Raw genomic sequence first — 19,139 nt, forward strand, 5'->3', positions numbered from 1 at the left:
ATTTATGTGATGAAGAGGGAGAGGAGGAAAACGGAACTTTCACACCTACCTTGTTTGGCCTGGACCATAGGTCTGGACCTTTTGAAGGAGCGCAAGTGCCACAAAAGTAACAAAGTGAACAGGTTCATTATAATTTCCATTCAAACGGAAATTCTTTTGTATGTACTTTATCGAAAAGGTTAGTGACTACAACAGCTGAATTGACAACTTGCCAACAGGACAGGACGTGCATATGTTATACAAAAGTCTTTGGCTCGTTCTATTGACTGCAATGTGAAACCAAAACTGGATCAAATTTAAACTACTTAACAAAGACGTTAACCCTGGTGCTATTTATATCATTCAGGTACCCTCAGAGCTGGTCGGATGCTGATCTAAGCCAGCCCTAAGTATAAGCTTTATCAAAAAGGTAATTTGGAACATTTGTGGCTTTGAGGGAAAAATCTCAACAACTATTGCATTGCCATGAGATTTAGTGCAGACATCCATTCCCACTTCAATATTTAAAATAACTTCTGACGTCCCTGGTACATTATTGCATGGTACAACACAAAACCCATGGCGAACCAGCTGGAAATGTATGCTTGTTTTGTGTGTGTTGTTGTGGTGCTTACACTGTGTTTAAAACATTCTTCCTTCCCTTGCTGGTCAGAGATCATGAAATGCTGGTTCACATATCAATCCAATAACCATCCGTCCATCTGCCGGGGAAATTCCCATGAAGCTAATTAGCTGCTTTATTTGGACAACATGTCAGAGGAGTGGGTAACCTGCCAGAGCCTGCACTGGACTGATAGTAAAATGAATACTTTTACCACAGATGTTCTGCTACTCGTGCGGAAAATGCCACGTCAACCTGTTTCACTTGTTTCAATGATAATCCTCTGAAGTGCAAGATGTTAATTTGACTGTGTGTCTCCTCTCCTCCAGCTGTGTCCCTGGCTCTCGCCCTGAATGGAGTCTTCACAAACACCATCAAGTTGATTGTTGGCAGGTATGCAAAACAAGCGGAAGCACTTCACAGGCTGATTTGGAATGTTAAGCAGTATCCGCTGAATAATGTATCTTTAGACTTTAGACTAGATTTATGTTTGTTTGACAGGGAAATGGGATGCACATTCTAATTTTGACATACAACTCCATCTTTTGTTGTTGATTTCCAGGCCCAGGCCCGATTACTTCCTGCGCTGTTTCCCAGATGGACAAGTGAATGTGAAGATGCTGTGCACCGGGGAGCCCGATCTGGTCTCAGAGGGACGCAAGAGCTTCCCCAGCAGTCATTCCTCCTGTGAGCATCAGTCAGCTGTCCACACATATCACTGCCAGCACTGGCAAAACAATGTCAAAAGATATCAGGGCTCCCAGTCATTAATACTGCATATGAGTGTAGCTGCTCACTCAGTTTGATGTCCGTGCTCTGAGCAATATTTCACACGTTTAGAAAATGCTGACTGGGCATCTCGGAGTCGTTTACCTCACATTTCAAAGGGATGATCTTGTTGCGGTCTCTCTTCAAAGGTAATTGCACCGCGTTGCAATGAGTTATCGTACAATTTACACATCCGGAGGCAGCTTGTTTGGATGGTTGTGGGTGTGGTTGATTGAGCCCATCATATTCAGTCTTGTGCACTCGATGGATGTGTCAGTTTCATCGGACTCCCTGCTGCGTTCAGCTGTGCAGCCCCATGTGGGACAGGCGACATCTTTCCGACCATATTGCTTTCCAAGCTGTTTTCGCTTGAGCAGCGTGCTAAATTATTCACATGTTTTCTCTGTTGTCCAGCAGATGAATGTAAGTGGTATACAGGGAATGTCTGCTGTGTTGAATAAACTCTCAGCAGGGTGTATACGGTGCTGTATCAGGCATGTGAAGATGGAATCCAAGGAAATACATAACTTAGTGGCCTTAAAGCATTTAAAATAAAAGATACCTTTGAAATTATATTTTTTTTATCTTGGTCTCGTGAACATGGACCTCAGGAAACTCCACCAACAGTAAAATGATTGCAGTGGAATTACACTGAACCTCCTGCGATCTATTATGCAAAATGCAAAATATATCTTTATATCCTCCAGTGAGCTCTGCTCTGACTGGGGGCGCACTTTATATTTATATTGTTTGCTATTATTCACAATTCCTATTCATTTCCTCTCTGGATGCACATTCGCACTTAACAAGTTAATTATGTAGAATTCATAAACACAGCAGGAAAGTGTAAATAAGCCCATAGCTGCGTCCGACTGAAGCATTGGAAAAGCCAAAACCTATGTGACTGTGAACACCTTGAACTCATGTCTTTTTTTTTTTTATTCCAAATTCTAATTACATCGAAAATGTTCTAGGGAAGCTGAGGAAGAAGTATTCTTAGGAGGTGGAGGGTGTATGTGTGTGTGTGCAAAAAACCCAGTGCATGTGAAATGGTGTGTGAATGTTTTTAATTGTCATCCTGCTGTGAGTGTGTCTGCCTTGAACTGCCCTTTAAAAGGCTTCAAATCAAACATTGGGTTATTTGGTCTTTGTGTATTATAATAAGATGGTATATACTATACTTAGTGAGATGGTATAGCTGGTCAAAATTGTCATTGATGTTGATTTTCATTGTGTGATACCAAATTGTTGTTTTAGCACTTAAAGCTGCACATGTTCAGCTTTAGAGACACCTGCTTTCAGGAGGAAATGTTTTCGAGGTGCTGCCTGAATCCCAATAGAAAAAGCAGAGAGGGGACATTGCTCTGTAATTCACTACAGCACGGTGAACGGATTACATACATCTGCAGGGCAGCTCTAACAGCCTTATGTTGCTGTGCTGTGAGTGAGAAAGTGATTGAGGGAGCCGTGCAACTGGGACACAAGGAGCACCCATATGGCAGCGCGGCCAGGGCAAAGACACAAAATCCAATTTCCTGTCTGTCTCCTTTTTCACCGGGACAACACTTTTTGGACCATGCATAAGTTACAGAGCTTTTAACCCGACGAATGTGGAAATGGACAGGGAATAGGGCCAGACAGATGACGAGGGTGAATGCAGCCCTATTTAAAGTGGTGTCTACTCTGGCTGGTGTGAAGCCCAAGGCACAGACGATGGGCAAAATAAGCTGTTTTGCATTCACAGACACATTCACAGATCCTCCCCAAAGATTGCTAATCTACATGGTAAACAAACTAATCGTAATAATTAGCATGGACGAAAGTCTAAATACTCACCCAAGTTCAGAGTTTGATTAGGGCTGTTTTTAAAGCACACACCATAGTTTTCATGGGCTTTATTATATTTATGCCCCAGTGCCGGTGATCATCAGGAGAACCCATAGAGAATCATTTCATCTGAAGAACACCTAGAGAGAATCCTTTGACTCACAGATTAACTGATAAGATTTCAGTGGTTAAAGGTCACGGTGACCTCCTATGAATCTGGAGAAAGATGTACGTACAATTTATTATGTAGAATTAAACCAACTTTCAGATTTCGATCTCCGACAACTTGTTTACGCTGCTCATTCTCTGTGATTACTTTATTCACCTCAAAGCAAAGTCACAGAAATTGGAGGAGACTGGTCCCAGAGGAAGAAAGTCAGGCTCCTTCAACAACATAGGCAGTGGTAAAGTCCCTGAAGCAGGCCCTCCAGAATTAGCTGCAGATCGTCTGCTTCTTATTCATATTCATCTCACCATCTCCCCCTGTGCATGTTGAGCCCATTAGATTTGATCAATTAATAGGCACTCTTAAAACCCATCTGCCAGCTTTACCATCTACATTCCCTCCCATGAATAAAGAAATCCTCCAGGAAGGACCTAATCAAATTGCTAAAACTATCTACATTAAATAGCATAGCCTGGAATGTCCATCATATGAGTTCAGTGTCTAGGGAGAGAGTCACTCTTCTGCAAAGTGATCTCTCCTGTGTTTATCCACTCAGGCCCTCAGTGTGTCTGGAGTGTGCTAAGAGGTGGAGGTTGAGGAACAGCTTGAGTAGGAGTGCAGCAATTATACGGTGCTAATAATGAGCTCCTGCTCAGGTTTTGTATGATAATGGTTGAAACAGGCTTGGTGCCCCAACGGTTGGTTAATATGCATCACTTTTGGTCCGAGGAGTGTCCAATTGGTTTCTACAAGAGTCAAAGGTCAGAATAGCAGGGTGAGAGTGGGAAAGGCTCGGAGATGGAAACCAGTCACATATGTAATGTAATCAAAGACACATAGACCTGCCGAGGAGGTCGGTGGTTCACTGACAGATATATCTCATCAGAAGGAAAGGGAAGAAAGTTATGGAGACAGATATTTATTATCCAACCACGGGACTTTGCAGTGGCTTTGACCCGAGCATTGTTTTGGGATCTGCAGCCAAATCCTGAGGTTTGAAAGAAAGATTGTGTCCTTGGTGGATTGCTCAAAAACAGGTTCGACAGAACATATTCTAATATGCTTGGTTTTTATTGTTGCTGTGTCTCTTTTTACCACCCAGTCCCTATCTCCATTTATCCATACATCTTTATATAGGGTTTGCTACCCTGCTGTAGCCAACACTCCCCCAACTTACTATTACTAAACACATTACACAACGCAGGGGTTATACAAGAATCAATTTATGTAAGTCATTGTATCAATTGGAGTGACATTAAAACATACCTGGATGGACAACAAATGGATCTGTTTGAAAGTCTAAGAGGACTCTCCCTACCCCCACTGTCTAAGTGCCCCTGAGCAAGGCACCTCAATCCCCCAACATCTGCTCCCTGGGCACCGTGCATGGCTACTCAGTGCTCTGTGTGTCCTGCTGTGTTCACCAGATGGGTCAAAAGCAGAGGACAAATTTCACTCATTTGCATGTATTGTGACTCTGCATGTGTTTGGGATTAATAAATGTATCTTGTATCTTCAATGAAGAAACCAAAGACAAACATTATTTTTTTCTTTTCAACTTTACAGCCACATTAGCAGTTATATGAGGCTGTATAAGTACCATGGTCATTCATTTAGCTAAATACAAACATGGGGACAGGGCTAACTAACCCTGTAGTGTAGTGGGTACAAATCATGGCCAATGTTACTGTAAACCATCCTTTGGAAACACACATGTCATTAGTAAAAGTCATGGCAATGAATGGAACATGTCTTCAGTGAGTTTCTTTACAATCCAAACTGAAACCTGCTACAAGAATATTAGTTTCTAAGTGAGTACTGACCACTAAGTTATGTCCACTTCAATGTATCATGCTGCTCTCACACCTTTATCCATCACATGCAAGCAACTCTATGAAAAAAGTAAAAACTATAAAAATGTATCAGATTTGATGATGACAAGGGTCAAAAAATGATAAATTATTTGTGAAAATATGAGTCTTGATCCAAACTCTATATTGTTTACATTATCCCAGAGTCTTTTGGATGGAATTCCATGTGTCTGAGATATTTTGCATAGCTACTCACCCAGTAAGAGGTTTGATGAACCTTGGTTACCTGGCGACACACACGAAATTACCGTGTTACTAATCATATCTTCTTCTGAATGAGAAATTGCCCCCAGTCACATTTCTTAATCTTTTTATCAACATGTGTACAGAAAACCCCCCATTTCTTCAAACCTTGCAGTCATGCTGCTATAGTAACAACTTCTTAACAATCATTGTGATTGTTTTGAAGATTGAAAAAGCAGCTGCACAGCTCATCACTCCCATTAGCCGTCTTTGTTTAGTCTCAAGGCTTTTAAGTGCATGAAGTGGATTTATTTTCATGTTGTTTTTTTCTCATTGTCGTCCTCCTCCCTGCCCTCTGGCCGTCGGGGACTTCTGCTGCCTCCTGATGAGAGACCATCAGTTGTTCTGGGTATACCTGATAACCATCGCATAACCTTACGGCTGCAAATATATTGGATGAGTTCATTATGTTAATGTCACATGTAGAAATGTGTTTGTTTGTCTCTTTAGATGGTGTGGGGAATATTATATTAGCTATCCCCTGCTCATGTATTATGCATATCACCAAAGCATTTCCATTAGTGTTATCCTAGTGTTGTTGTCTCACCATGTCTGCAAATATTTTGTCTTATGCAGAATGAAAAGAAGGCATTTTTTTCGTTTACTGCTTCACTGCACCGTTATTTCTTATGATACCTTTAATAATTCAAATGCAATTTTGCTTGGTTCAAATAGCAAATCTGTGTTACAGATCTAATAAGATAAAGAGGACCTAACAAAATATTGTATAGTATCCATTTCCTATCTCTATCTTATTTTAATTTATTTGTCATTGAGGCCCCTAATTGCATCAAAACAAATGAATCATCAGTTGTTTTTTTAATGTTTTCAATGAACCCAGACTAATCTTGACCTAGTTTTTTATTTAAACTTCGGTTACAATAGCTCATATTTGAATGAATTTGAATGCTTCACAGATTCACACTCACTGTGTTTCTGTGGCTTCTTCTGATGCACAAACACACAGAGTAACTGGGACTGTGGGTGAATAAATGTATTCATCGTGTGAGGGCTTGTTGACCTGCCCTTCGGCACGTCCCTGTCTTCCTCTCAAGCATGCTCGGATAAGCTCCAGTTCCCCTCACTCCAAATGATAATGGGGAATGGTGGGTATACTGGGTCCTTCCTTGATCCTGAGCATTGATTTACTGTCTTTCATTGGTATAAATTATAGTTATTCTATTAGTCATGTGGGATCAGCCATGCAGAAATTGTAAAAAGGTGTCTAGGAAATGCCCTCATGTAAAACCGCTGGGAATTTCCCCAATTTACAAAGTTCAATCAAAACACTGAATATGTCATTCATAGATGATTGAGCCCCTGCTTGCCAAATTAGTTATGTAATTTTCTTAGCTATGGTTAGAGCTATTAAAATTAATGTTGAGTGAGCTGCTGGGTGATTGGAAATGTGAGGAGTTCGCTCAAAAGTCAGATGATGGACAATGAGGGATGCTGTGTCTATCACTGCATGACTTATTGTGTGATATTCATTGGTGGTAATAATAATCCGATTTCAAGTGAAAGTACCACAAAATAACACAAACTTGAGATAGGCAACAGCAGAACCAGAACTTTCACTTTAAAAATCAAAATTCTATCTCTGCGTGAATCTTGTTAGAATGCTGAGCTATTTTGCAATTGCCATGTAAACTGGCCTTGCTAAATAGATGGCTGATTCTGAAGATTTTTTTATTCATCAATTATTAAACCCCAAAAAAGGTTGAAAAATCCCAGTTATCCTTGAAGGATCGGCTGCGATGTGGAATCCTGGTGCCAGACAGCACAGGAGTCTTTGCAGTCTCCATACATTGGCTGGTTGGACGTGTTTCGGCGGCATGTAAACGATCAACAACATATTTGGCCGAACCAGTCAAAATTTTCTGGCTCTGTTGGTATGACCCATTTCCACCCCCTTCACCTCTGACCGGTTTTGAATATTTGATGTAAAAATGTGTGTGTCGTTGTTACGTGCCGTGTTTTCTCTCTCTCCCCCTCTCATGTCTCCTCCAGGTGGGAGCCTCACAAGCACCTCCACTGGCGCAGCTGAGGCCACTCTGTCATCAGGGCGTGGCTAATAAAGACCCTCAGCTGTGCCAGTGAGGGAAGGCAGGAGTTCAGGAGCCAGTGGGCCGGTGAGCTGTGACAGTGAGCGAGGCAGCCGTCCGAGAATCAGACGTGGCAGGGAGACTAGCTGTGTCCGAAACTTTACTTTCAACCACAAAAGGACCTGAGAACCGGGCTGTAAGAGCAGAACCAGGTGTGGGCAAAAATACCCTAGGTATTTGGTCTAGGGGTATGATTCTCGCTTCGGGTGCGAGAGGTCCCGGGTTCAGATCCCGGACGAGCCCCCAAAACTGTTACGTCCCCAAAGCTGTCTAGGGGGAGGGACGAACAATTTGAAAATAAAACCGGGAACCAAACAAGGAAGCCAATACGTTTGTAAGTTTTAACAAGTAAATAAGGATATATTGAATGAACACGTTAACAAAAAAACACCCTTCCTCCAAAGGAAGGGGGAAAAGGAAACACCAACCAACAAACCACAATAAAGCACAGAACACAAAGCACACGGTCCACAGCTAACAGCAAACAGCTAACAGCACACAGCTAGTCTCCCTGCCACGTCTGATTCTCAAACGGCTGCCTCGCTCACTGTCACTTTCACAGCTCACCGGCTCCTGAACTCCTGCCTTCCCTCACTGGCACAGCTGAGGGTCTTTATTAGCCACGCCCTGATGACAGAGTGGCCTCAGCTGCGCCAGTGGAGGTGCTTGTGAGGCTCCCACCTGGAGGAGACATGAGAGGGGGAGAGAGAGAAAACACGGCACGTAACAGTCGTCCACCAATGTTAACTCCAAAAAAGTATAACGATATTTATGTTGTTAGTTTTCATATTAAACTGGAGGGACTATAAGTATTATTCTAATAAAAAATCGATTGTGTCCATCTAAAAAGTCTAACAATTTCAACACATCTTAACAACTGAACAGCTCTTACACCTGCTTGTTCAGTGACAGAAGAGAGCTCTAGCTTGTCCTGTCAGGTTTTTTCGTTGCTTTTAACACAAGCTATGGTTTTGAACTTCCGGCAATTTACAACGCAAGCAGCTGGTCTGTGAGTTCCCTCGGCCGCTAAACCAGCGCTGCAATGGGTAGAAAACCTGCGATTGTCAAAATCTGTTAAAATTTGAAAATTCTCAATAATTTATCGTCTATAGGTCTGGGATGGTGTCTGGTTGTGGATGCTAACTCCATAATGCCAAAGAGTGACCCTATGTTGGTTGGGTAGCAACAACAAAAGGACACTTCACCGTTCACTACACATACCGTTATGGAATCTCAACAAAAGCACACTCTAAATTAAGGAAGGTCGGTGTAGAAGTACATTTTATAATATAAATCCCATGATGCAAGCTTGTGTCGGTTATTTACGGCACCGTATACATATTTCTTTTCAAATAAAAATCTAATGTTAGCCGATCCCAGCCACACCATACATTGATGTAAAGTGCCTAATGGGAAATGTACAGGTGTTAATTGAGTCATCTGTTGCTCCCTGACATCAGAACAAGCTCTGAGACAGCAGGACGTTCGTCTCTTCACCGTCCTCGGTCTCAATCTGCAGGCTACACACGTAGCATACAACCCTAAGTACTCTCGGCCAACTCGTGGGTTGAGTGACAAATGGGCAGGTGATGGGTGCTGAAGGGGGCTGTGTGGTCCACTGCTGCGGTAAACTAATGACCCCCATCTCAGCACCATCTTTTATGGCTCCATCACACAACGTTTAATACACACAGTTGGACAGCCGCTGTTTCTCTTACTCTAACGACCATCAGCTAGGACCCCCTTCAGCACAGCTTGGACAGCAGCTCGCTCACGACTGTTCCTCGGTCTGGGCCGTAGTGTTCACCCTGCCCTCAGGCTGTCTAGCCATTGTTGGGCCTTTTTAAAGAATGGCTATTTAAATATGTATCAACTTCTGTCCAGTCTTATCTTTATAAGGCATTGATTTGCCAGGGAACCTAATTTAGTCCTTCGTGTTGTCTCAGGGATGCTGGGTGCTGCAACGTACACACTTGATAAACAGGTCTCCTTCAGTGCGTGAGTTGTGCTTTTTATGTGTCTCGAAGTGTCTGTTTGTCTCCGCCTGCTCTCTCAGGCACCTGTCGCACACTCTGAATTTAGTGTGGAGACTTTTGCCTGACAGACTGAAGTTCCATCGCTCAGTGAGCTCACCTGCGAGTGGCTGCAAAACTCCCATCTGCCTCCTTCGTTATGTTTTTTCTGTGTGAAATGCTCTCTAATGACGATATAGTTGTCCTTTCCATTGGTGATTTCACCCCGTCGCAGACTTGACGGCCACACGGGGTGATTGACTTTTACAAGACAGTCCCTTTGCAGTTTATGTCTTCACCGATGAACAACAGGATTGTTCACAGACAGGGGGGAGGGTTTATAAAGTGAATGCTTAATATTTTGTTGAATTATCACCCCCCTTGTCTTCTTCTCTTTCTCCCTTTCTTTGTCCGTCAGTTGCTTTCTCTGGTCTGGGCTTCACCTCCTTCTATCTGGCGGGGAAGCTGCAGTGTTTCACGGATCAGGGTCGAGGGCGTAGCTGGCGTCTCTGTGCCATGGTGCTGCCCCTCTACAGCGCCATGATGATTGCACTGTCCCGGACTTGTGACTACAAACACCACTGGCAAGGTCTGCCTGACGGCTCCTCCTGAATAAGAGTCAGATGAATGCTGCATGTTCTTAACGTACACAGTTTTATATCTTTGTGCAGCTTATTTTAATCACATGTGGCTTAGGGCAGTTTTATAATTATTATGTAGATAATTTACAAAGCTAATTTCTGGTGATGCCTTATTTTAAACAGCTACTTCAATCACACATATCTTAAATTTAATCCGCCCGGCTGATGAATTCAGGGAGGACCCCAAAACAATGTAGAGAAAACTCAGGCTCAGTCTCCTGCTTATTGGCCCAACAGACTGAAACATTGCATTCGATAAGACTGTCAGTCTTAGCATAATGACAGTTTTTGATTTCCTGAAAACTGCCTCAGATAACGGTGAGGTGGCATTTAATTCCGCAGCCTGAGAGAAAGGGACAATTACAAGCTTTCATATCTGTTGTGGAAGAACTGGAGGGAGACTGGGTGGGAATGAGGGAAAGCACATGTGGGTGGTGTGTGTGGGAGAGAATACGTCGTGCGACAGCTCTGTCATATGGTGTTAATTAGTTTCACAGAGCCATATGCTGCTTGTGAGCCGGGCCGCTACAAAACAGGCAATTCTTTTAACGACTAATCATCAAAAGCACAACGCAGGTTGGAGTCGCAGGCGAGCGGTCCACTTTCAGAGTCTTCTTAGTATTTTTTCACTCTGCACATACTTGTTCTGCTGCCTGTCACAGGTTTGCCGGGGGATTAGCTCCAGTGCACTTCAGAGGCCTCAATCTGCACTGAATGTAAACACAAACCTGAACTTCAAATCAACGTCTCAATCAGGCCACCAAACCATTACATTGTATCAAATCATATTCTATTACATTCAGCAGACAGGGGTCGATGAAACATTCACAGAGCAGGCTCATCCATTTAAAGTTCTCCGCGGAGGAAAAATCGATGATATACTGTATTTCATTTCCCTCCGATAGAGAGACAATAAAAGGGAGGCCTATGGAAAATGTAATTTTGATATCGTGAAAGCCTCTATTTCAGCTGCTCCAGCCGCCAGCTGGCCATGTCATTTTGATCTATACGCAGCACTATAGGCTTAATAATCAGCCTGGCAGTGTGATAGTATGCAATGTATCACAGCTTATAGGGAGGTATAATACAAAAGTGTTGGGTGTATATGACTAAATGACAGACACAGCATGTCCAAAAGGCAAGTGCTCAGTCGAACAGATTCATCATCGCACCATTTAGTTTGCTGTCAACCTCTAAACTAACCTGGCATGATGGATTGCTCACTGAAAAGCTATAGAACAAATTCTGTAATTTGTCTAATTAATTGTGTTCATTCTCAGGTGTTGTTCTGCTGCCTCCACATATGCTCAAATTAAACATGGATGCAGATCTTTAAATATAGGTGTTTTTGTGGCTTTTGCAGACGCCTTTGTCGGAGGAGTGATCGGGTTGCTGTTTGCGTACATCTGCTACCGCCAGCACTATCCACCCTTTCTGCACATGGACTGCCACCTGCCTTACGCCACTCTGGCCAACGCCGCCCACGTGCCCTTGCACCCACCGGACGACCTGCAGCCCACTGACAATGCCACCAGCCTCCCCCTGGAGGGCCTGACTGAAGGTCCAGTATGACTAGTGCCCACCACCGAGACTACCCCCAACATCCTCACGAAGCCGGCAAGCCCACCCCCCCATCCCTAGTGACTGGCTGGCTCTCGTACACATTCAAGTGGACATTAACACCTACATCTTCGTACAGTCACACTCAGTCTCGGTGATACACATTCTTTTCGTGTTTATTCTTTTAAAATCTGGCTCTTGCTCAGCAGCCATGAGAGTCTATATTTAGATGGGATTAATGAGAGGAGCCTACGAATATGGGACATCACCACTGAGAGGGAAGAGAGAAAAGCATGTTGAAAGCCTGAAGAAAGCGGTTTTGCTAATGGCTGTGAGGGAAGATCAAAATAAAGCCAGTCTTTCCTGGAAGTCTTCGCCTAATAAGAGATGTGGCTGGCAGCTCGTTTTTACGCTGGAGCACATTCAATGTTTTGCTATTTAAGGACTGGGACAGCAAGTTGGGGGTAACCCAAGAAATCCCATTAAAATGTCACAGCAATCAAACCATGAAATCAAACCACTGTAATTAAACTAATTAGACATTGTGTGTTTGATGGCACAGTTGGAAACAAATTATAGAATCTGAGAGCAATTCAGCGACATTTTGAGTGTTTCAGTTTGACTTTCACACCCTGTATTTTCAGAGGGAGCCAATGTAAGGACATGAGGAACTAGATTCATATCTTATCATTTGCAGTTGATCATAGTAACATAATTAAAGATATTGGACAAATATATTGTTGGAAATGAGCAATGGTCTGCGTTTCCCAACCCTTCTAAAACGACCAATCTACCTTACTCCATTTTTAAACCTTCCATTTAGCTTTCCTGTGCATTCCTGGACCCACCAATCCAATTTTATTTCTTCACAAGCCCTGAGTTTTCCACGTGTTCCCTGGGGTTGCCCAGGGGTGTGGAGCCAAATTGTTCCTCAATGAGTGCAATCAATAAGTGGCAGGTGGGAATGGCATGGCGGAAGTGTGTCTGGACAGGCACAAACTCCAATCTGATCCTGCATTAATCCTCATTAAGGGAGGTCGGCCACCGCGGCTTATGAGGACATTAGGACTATATGAGGTGCCCCACGGACTGCCCAAGCATTGCAAATGGCTTTCAGCCCACTGCGGTCCGATAAATGGCCAATCTCACATTCAGCAGACGACAGGCCAGAGCCCGGACAGCGCTTTTGATGCATTAGTCATCCATTAATGTTCTGGTATTTAGGAATATTTCCAGCCTTAATTTACGGACACTGCGCTGAAACGAAGCAAACACCAAAGATTTGTAGCTTATTTTTTTCAGCTCGGGTCGTATACACCCTCTGATGTTTTCTTTTTATCAAACATGAAGCATTACTGATTCCCTATCATCACTAAAGCAATTTGTAGCCTCTCACAAGTTTTATTAGAAATGACAGATCATTTTGTTGCCTTAGTTACTGTGTCTGTTTTGCCATTGCTGTGACATTAATGGGAAGGTGCCTGGTCCTCTTATCTCTAACCCCACCAAACTACATAGGAAGGCAAAGGTTATTCTTATTTGCACATAAAAGTGGAAAAGGGGAAAAAAAAAAACATCAAAACATAAAATGGACGTTTGAGACTAATCTAGACTTTTTACATGTTTGTGTAAAAAGCATCAGTGGAGACTTGTACCTTCAGCTGCAGTTTGCTTCCTGCGCTCACGGCACAGGGAAACGCAACCACAACATTCACTGCGAACAAAATTCCTTTAAACATCAGTTACTGAAATCAATGAAGCCTCTATCACTGATGCAACCCAGTGGCACGTTCTTAAAATTGTATGTGTGTGTGAGTGTGGGGTTGTTTGCAGTACACCAATGCAATATGGATGAAACTTTACAAGAGAGGAGGCGCTCGACTCTGCTCGTCAGACTCTGGACTCGAAGACACTGAGGAGTCCAGAGAGGAAACTGACTGGGAGGTGCTGCAGAGTCTGTCACCGCGGCCCTGGATACCAGTGATGGAGAGGTTCTGACGTCTCGAGTCAGATTCGGGGATGAATGGATTGTGACAGAGACGTGTTATGTTCTATAGAGCTGCATTCGCCTGACTTGGCAGCCTGATGTCCGTACCTTGTTATTAGTTCTCTCCTAGTAGATGTTATGTATATTGGTAAAAAAAAAAAAGTATTGTTCAGAAATCATGTCTGTAAGAGTATTTTGGCTTTGGTGCTATAGATACTTTTGTAGCAGTAGGCGTTACTTTTTTCGAATGGTGGAAGAGTACATTTGAAATAAAAGTTTTATACCTAGAAAAAATATATATATACAAAACATTATTCTGTTTTGTTTTTAGTATTTCGAATCTAATGTTCAGAGGTACAATAAGTAGTACGGCCATGTTGAAGAAAAAATACTGAGATTTTGAGAATAAATTCATAATATTACAAGGACAAATTTGGAATTATTGCATTAAGAATAATTGGTAATATTATGAGAAAGAAGTAGCAATTTTACAAGAAATAAGTTGTAATATTACATGATAAAAGATATGAATTTGTAATACATTTACCTTAAAAAGTTGGAATTTCACACAATTGTATGAGAAAAAAGATAAAGAGATATTGTGGGAAAGAAAACTTTTTGTACGAGAATAAAGTTATAATATTACGAAGAAAAAAGTGGAATTTTTATGAGAATAAAGTTATAATATTACTGTAATCTCAGATTTATCCCCTCAACTGGGCCCTAATACACTGCTGTATAAAGGACACCACTGCTTGTGAATTATTTCAAACCATTTCACCATCCCAGAGACCGATGGGATAAAAGTAACAAAAGAATATTATAGAATGATGAAACTCCAGATGTCTGAAGAAAAAAAAGCGCGTAAGACTTATGAATCTTTTTTCATGGCATGCCGGTTCCATTTGTGAGAAGAGAGTGTTTTCTATGAATACGCATGTCTTGCCTTGAGAACTCTTCGAGCTGTGTTTCGCTGTTTCTATACTTTATGTACAATAAAAGACTGCAGCTGTGTGAAATGCGTCCGTGAAGAAAACAAAGGGGCCTAATGTATCTTGTCAACGTGTGACTGCTGGAGTCTGCATTTGTTGTTGCTACAGGAACTCTATACTGCTTCTCATGCATCCAACACATCGAGACAAATCACGGTCTGAGGATGTTCGTGTGGAGACACTCCACCCTGTCATCACATCCTCGGTGTTACCACATTAGTCCTTATTATATGCAAACAGGCAGTCTCACATTGTGCAGCGGCAGACATTGGAATGAGTTGCATCCCATGTTCATTTTCAGTGAATTTATGCTTCAAAGGTCCTGCTGACAGACTGCTGTGTGTGTATGGGTGTGTGTGTGTGTGTGTGAGTGTGTTTGTGTGTGTGAATGGAACTGTGTTCTAAGTGTGTGTTGTGACTTTTCTTGCATTAGTTGTGTTACACTCTTGTTTAGGGAGTTTCCAATAAACATATGTATGCGTAAGACTGCCTGATTCTTTTCATATGAGTAGGATTCAACCAGGCCGCTGGAAACTTTCTACAGTATAGAGAGTAAATGAGACTAAAAAAAAATTGACAATTATAAAGCCCAAATATGAGATGCCATATTGGTTTCCTTCCTCTATGTTCAACATAAGCATACATATTTTTTTTAATCAATGAATCTGTTGATAAACATTCTTTATTGAAATAGGTTGATGTGCTGACAGACTAAAACTGTCTAATGGTCTGAAAAGCACAGAGGCACTTTATTGGTAATAATCAAAAACACAAATAAAAATAAATTACAGTGCCTTTGTATATACAAGGACATCTGACAATATATCATAAATAACACATGAGTAATAAAAGTAAAACCAAATGCTGTTATCAGATCAGGAGGCACAGACACCTAACAATACATATGTGATTAGTGACTAGAGGTAAAGCAAAAGTTAAAATCTTATTAGTGAGGAATAGATGAGATGTGGTGTATGTTGCACTGATCTCATCAGATGAGTTTTGATCATAACCATAGAGTCTGATGTGAGGCGGCAGAGTTCCAGAGTCGTGGTGCAGAGCAGCTGAAGGCTCATAGTGCTGAGTTTAAATGTGGGCACGAGGGGATGAAGAGGGTCCGACCGATGTGAGGGAGCCAATTAAAGTTATAATCTAAAATCCAGGCGATCACCAAAGTCATTGCGATTCATGCTTTTTGGATAATTAGGTTCCCAGAAGAGGCTGCAGAGTGAGCGCTCATCTCTTTCACGCTTCTCTTCAGGGTTAAATCATTTGACTCTGTCAGGTTGTACGGTTTGGTTGGAGAAAGATGACTGCCACAGATACAGGCAGCGCAGGACCTGGACCCTGGATTAGTCTGAGGCTACATCTACACTAATACAGAGTTTGACTTTTTAAAATCCAGTTTCATAATAATCTCCCCCAATTTTGCTCCGTATCAGAAAATATCTCTATTATATAATAAAACACCTGAAATCTCATATCACCAGTCAGATACCGGGCGCTGGTAGCAGGAAGCAGATTCTCATAGTTGCCCAAAATACAATGAGCTAGACGCAGCAATGCAGACAAGTAGGAGCAGGGATTTCTCTGGGTCAACGAGTTGGAACCGTTACTTTTTTGGCTCTTCCAAACTAAAACACAACCCCCGCCTGTTTCTAGGAGTCTTTGGTTTAGGTGCTTTAAACTTTTGGAATATTTTGATCACCAGGCATGAACAGATATAAAGTAATACTTATTAGATAGCGATGGAGGCGGCGAGAGGAGGCGAGGCCCTGTCTGCTAGAGGTGCCAGATAACTTCTGCGATATAAGATCTGTTTGTTTTATATCTAGTGTCTGCAAAAGTCCTGCTGCATTTAATTTAATGCATTTCACGCAGTAGCTTAGAGGAATCATTGTGAACCCCATGCAATAACTTTGCAGCTCAATAAAACAATGGTTTGATATTCCATATGAAAAAAGGAGAAAGTCATTGAATCCAAATCTGTTTTGACTGACATAGTTCTTTGTCGGGCACGACACGATATAATCCAAGATTATTTTTTCTGCTCTTTGTCAGGGCATCAAGCGTGCAATCAGATTGGTGTTCTGTTTTGAATGTATTATCAGCTTTTCTGCTTTATAACACAGAGACAGCAGAGTGATGGGCAGAGTGAGAATGCAGAGGATCACTTGGCTCGGTTGGGATTTGAGCCACTGCAGCATGGACTCAGCTTCGTTACTGGTACACTCTTACTACCTGGCAGGGTCGAGTCCAGGGGCGGGGCCGGGGGGGCACTGGCCGCAGCTGAATTCTGATGGCCCCTGAAGTGCACCTGTCCATTCAGTAGTCTTGAAATTAACTTACATTAATAACAATATATATGACAATTTGTTAAGATTTTTTTTTTTCTTTTCGAAGGTTTATTGAAGAACCCAATGTGCAAATCCTTTTTCTAAATATATGAAATGATGTGTAACTTGTTTCAAAGCTTTAGAGCTTTTACTCCTTCCTGAATCATGTGTTGTGCATGGACATGTGTAAACTGTGGCCCCTTCGTGGCCCCTGATAGAGACAAATCCTAGATCCGCCACTGCCTGGGCTTACTGACGATGTGATTTCTGCCTCTGACTGAACAACTGATACAGTATACCAGCTTGCATACCAAATATATTACTTTCAAATAACATCAGTAATTCGAAAAGTCATTTTGAGTGGCTCCCACAAGGAATCCCTGAAGACTTTCAACCCACATGGCCTTGTTCCTCATAAAAACGTCTTCCTATGAATAAGTCAGAGGAATAAGATCAATAAGGTTGGTGCTCACAGACGTTGTGCCCTCTTCAGGGCATCGGTAAGCCGTCGCTATTGTGTCTATTTTCAAAACTTGTTAAAGTGTGATGGTATTTGCAAAGAGCTATAGGCCTGAAGGAGGGCGAGGGCAAAAGGAATGGAGGGAACGCTTTCAAATATTCACTCTGCTGATAGAAAACATGCGATTGATGCATGTCTGGTGAAAACCCGTCCAATCAGAGCCAGGAGAGCTCCAGAGAGCCTGGTGTACAGCCTGATGGGGCCTGGCTTCACCTCACACACTCCAAACATCTGAACTGTTAGAGGTGACATCATTCATAGGCACGAAACACATGACCTCATTGTTAGCATCTTTGGAATTAATAATTGTCAATTGTCCCGCGAGGGAAATATCACTTATACATTATTTGGAGTTGACAGTGAAAACGTTATATTTCCATGGCACACTTTGTAGTTTCACACAACAGCAGAACACTCACGCAGCAGCAATTACTCATCTCCAGCCACGGCTGCTCCTCAGCAGCGATCCCTTCGAAAGCTCACAAGAAAAACACGTGCTGCGATATCATGCACGCCCCTGAGGTAAATGATCGGACAAAATATAATTTACCTTGGGAGGTGAAATGGAAGCGAGGTATGTGTGTGAATGATTAGAGCGCTCAGTCAAAGGCAAATCTGACATCCCTCTAAACATCCGTATTGTTTGCCTGTGAAGGGCAATTCCGCTCCCCTGGATGAGCGCTGCCACGATCCCAGTGAAATCAACCTGGATCCAATGCATCAACAGTCAGCTGGCACCTAATATCACTTAACATTGCAGTGCCCTTCAAGACGCTGAGCGTGTCAGCCCTCCATCATCCTGCTCAGGGTTTTCACAAACCTGTGGTTGGTCCACATCATGAAGGAACAGGGATCATTAACATGGCAATTAGGTTTTGTTGATGCTGATGCAAGATACTAAACAATTAATGAATATCAGACTATAGGTTTTCACTCTAATGGGCATTTTTTATCAGATGGCATTAGAAAGGCCCTGGACTGGAACACACTTTGAAGATATGCTGATAGCAGCAGCTGGATTTAATTAAAAAAATTTCATTTGGTTAGTGTACGTGTTGACAGGGTGAACATCAGAACCGCTGGCAGAACTAATGTGTCCACGGAAGAATTGAAGAGCAACTTAAGTGTCTTTTCCTGGAAATTCAAAAAAATTACTGTTAGAAACCTGGGAGGCGGGGCTAAAACATGCCAACCTTGTCACTCTCCCCCACACACACAGACATTATAAACACTCACACATACGATATATCAATTTGGTGACAGCCTGGATTTCAAGAGAACGCAGCTTATTCAGCATTCCCACTCGAGCTGTGTTCTCTTCCCACAAGCAGTGGCAGAGCGGTGCTCACTTTTATCACAGGGTGTCAACCTTTCCAGATATATTTAAATGTCACGGCAAAGAGACGTTCCAAATGGTCGACTCTAACCCTGAAAGTACCAAGGCAGTATGAAAAACGACGTGGCTTTATGAGACATGTTCAATACCATAAAGGTCGATTTTTTTTAAATA

General features: G+C 42.3%; 1 protein-coding gene across 1 annotated transcript in view; it reads left to right on the plus strand.

Moving 5' to 3' along the window:
• Window positions 1–11,806, plus strand: part of plpp4 (phospholipid phosphatase 4) — a 44,613-nt gene extending 32,807 nt beyond the window's left edge. The window contains exons 4-7 of the mRNA XM_053436675.1: window positions 931–994; window positions 1,164–1,288; window positions 10,012–10,182; window positions 11,598–11,806. Coding sequence (XP_053292650.1) covers window positions 931–994; window positions 1,164–1,288; window positions 10,012–10,182; window positions 11,598–11,806 — 569 coding nt within the window. The remainder of the gene's footprint in view (window positions 1–930; window positions 995–1,163; window positions 1,289–10,011; window positions 10,183–11,597) is intronic.
• The last annotated feature ends 7,333 nt before the right edge of the window (window positions 11,807–19,139 follow it).

This window comes from Pleuronectes platessa, chromosome 12 (assembly GCF_947347685.1).
Source record: "Pleuronectes platessa chromosome 12, fPlePla1.1, whole genome shotgun sequence".
Classification (NCBI taxonomy): Eukaryota; Metazoa; Chordata; class Actinopteri; order Pleuronectiformes; family Pleuronectidae; genus Pleuronectes; species Pleuronectes platessa.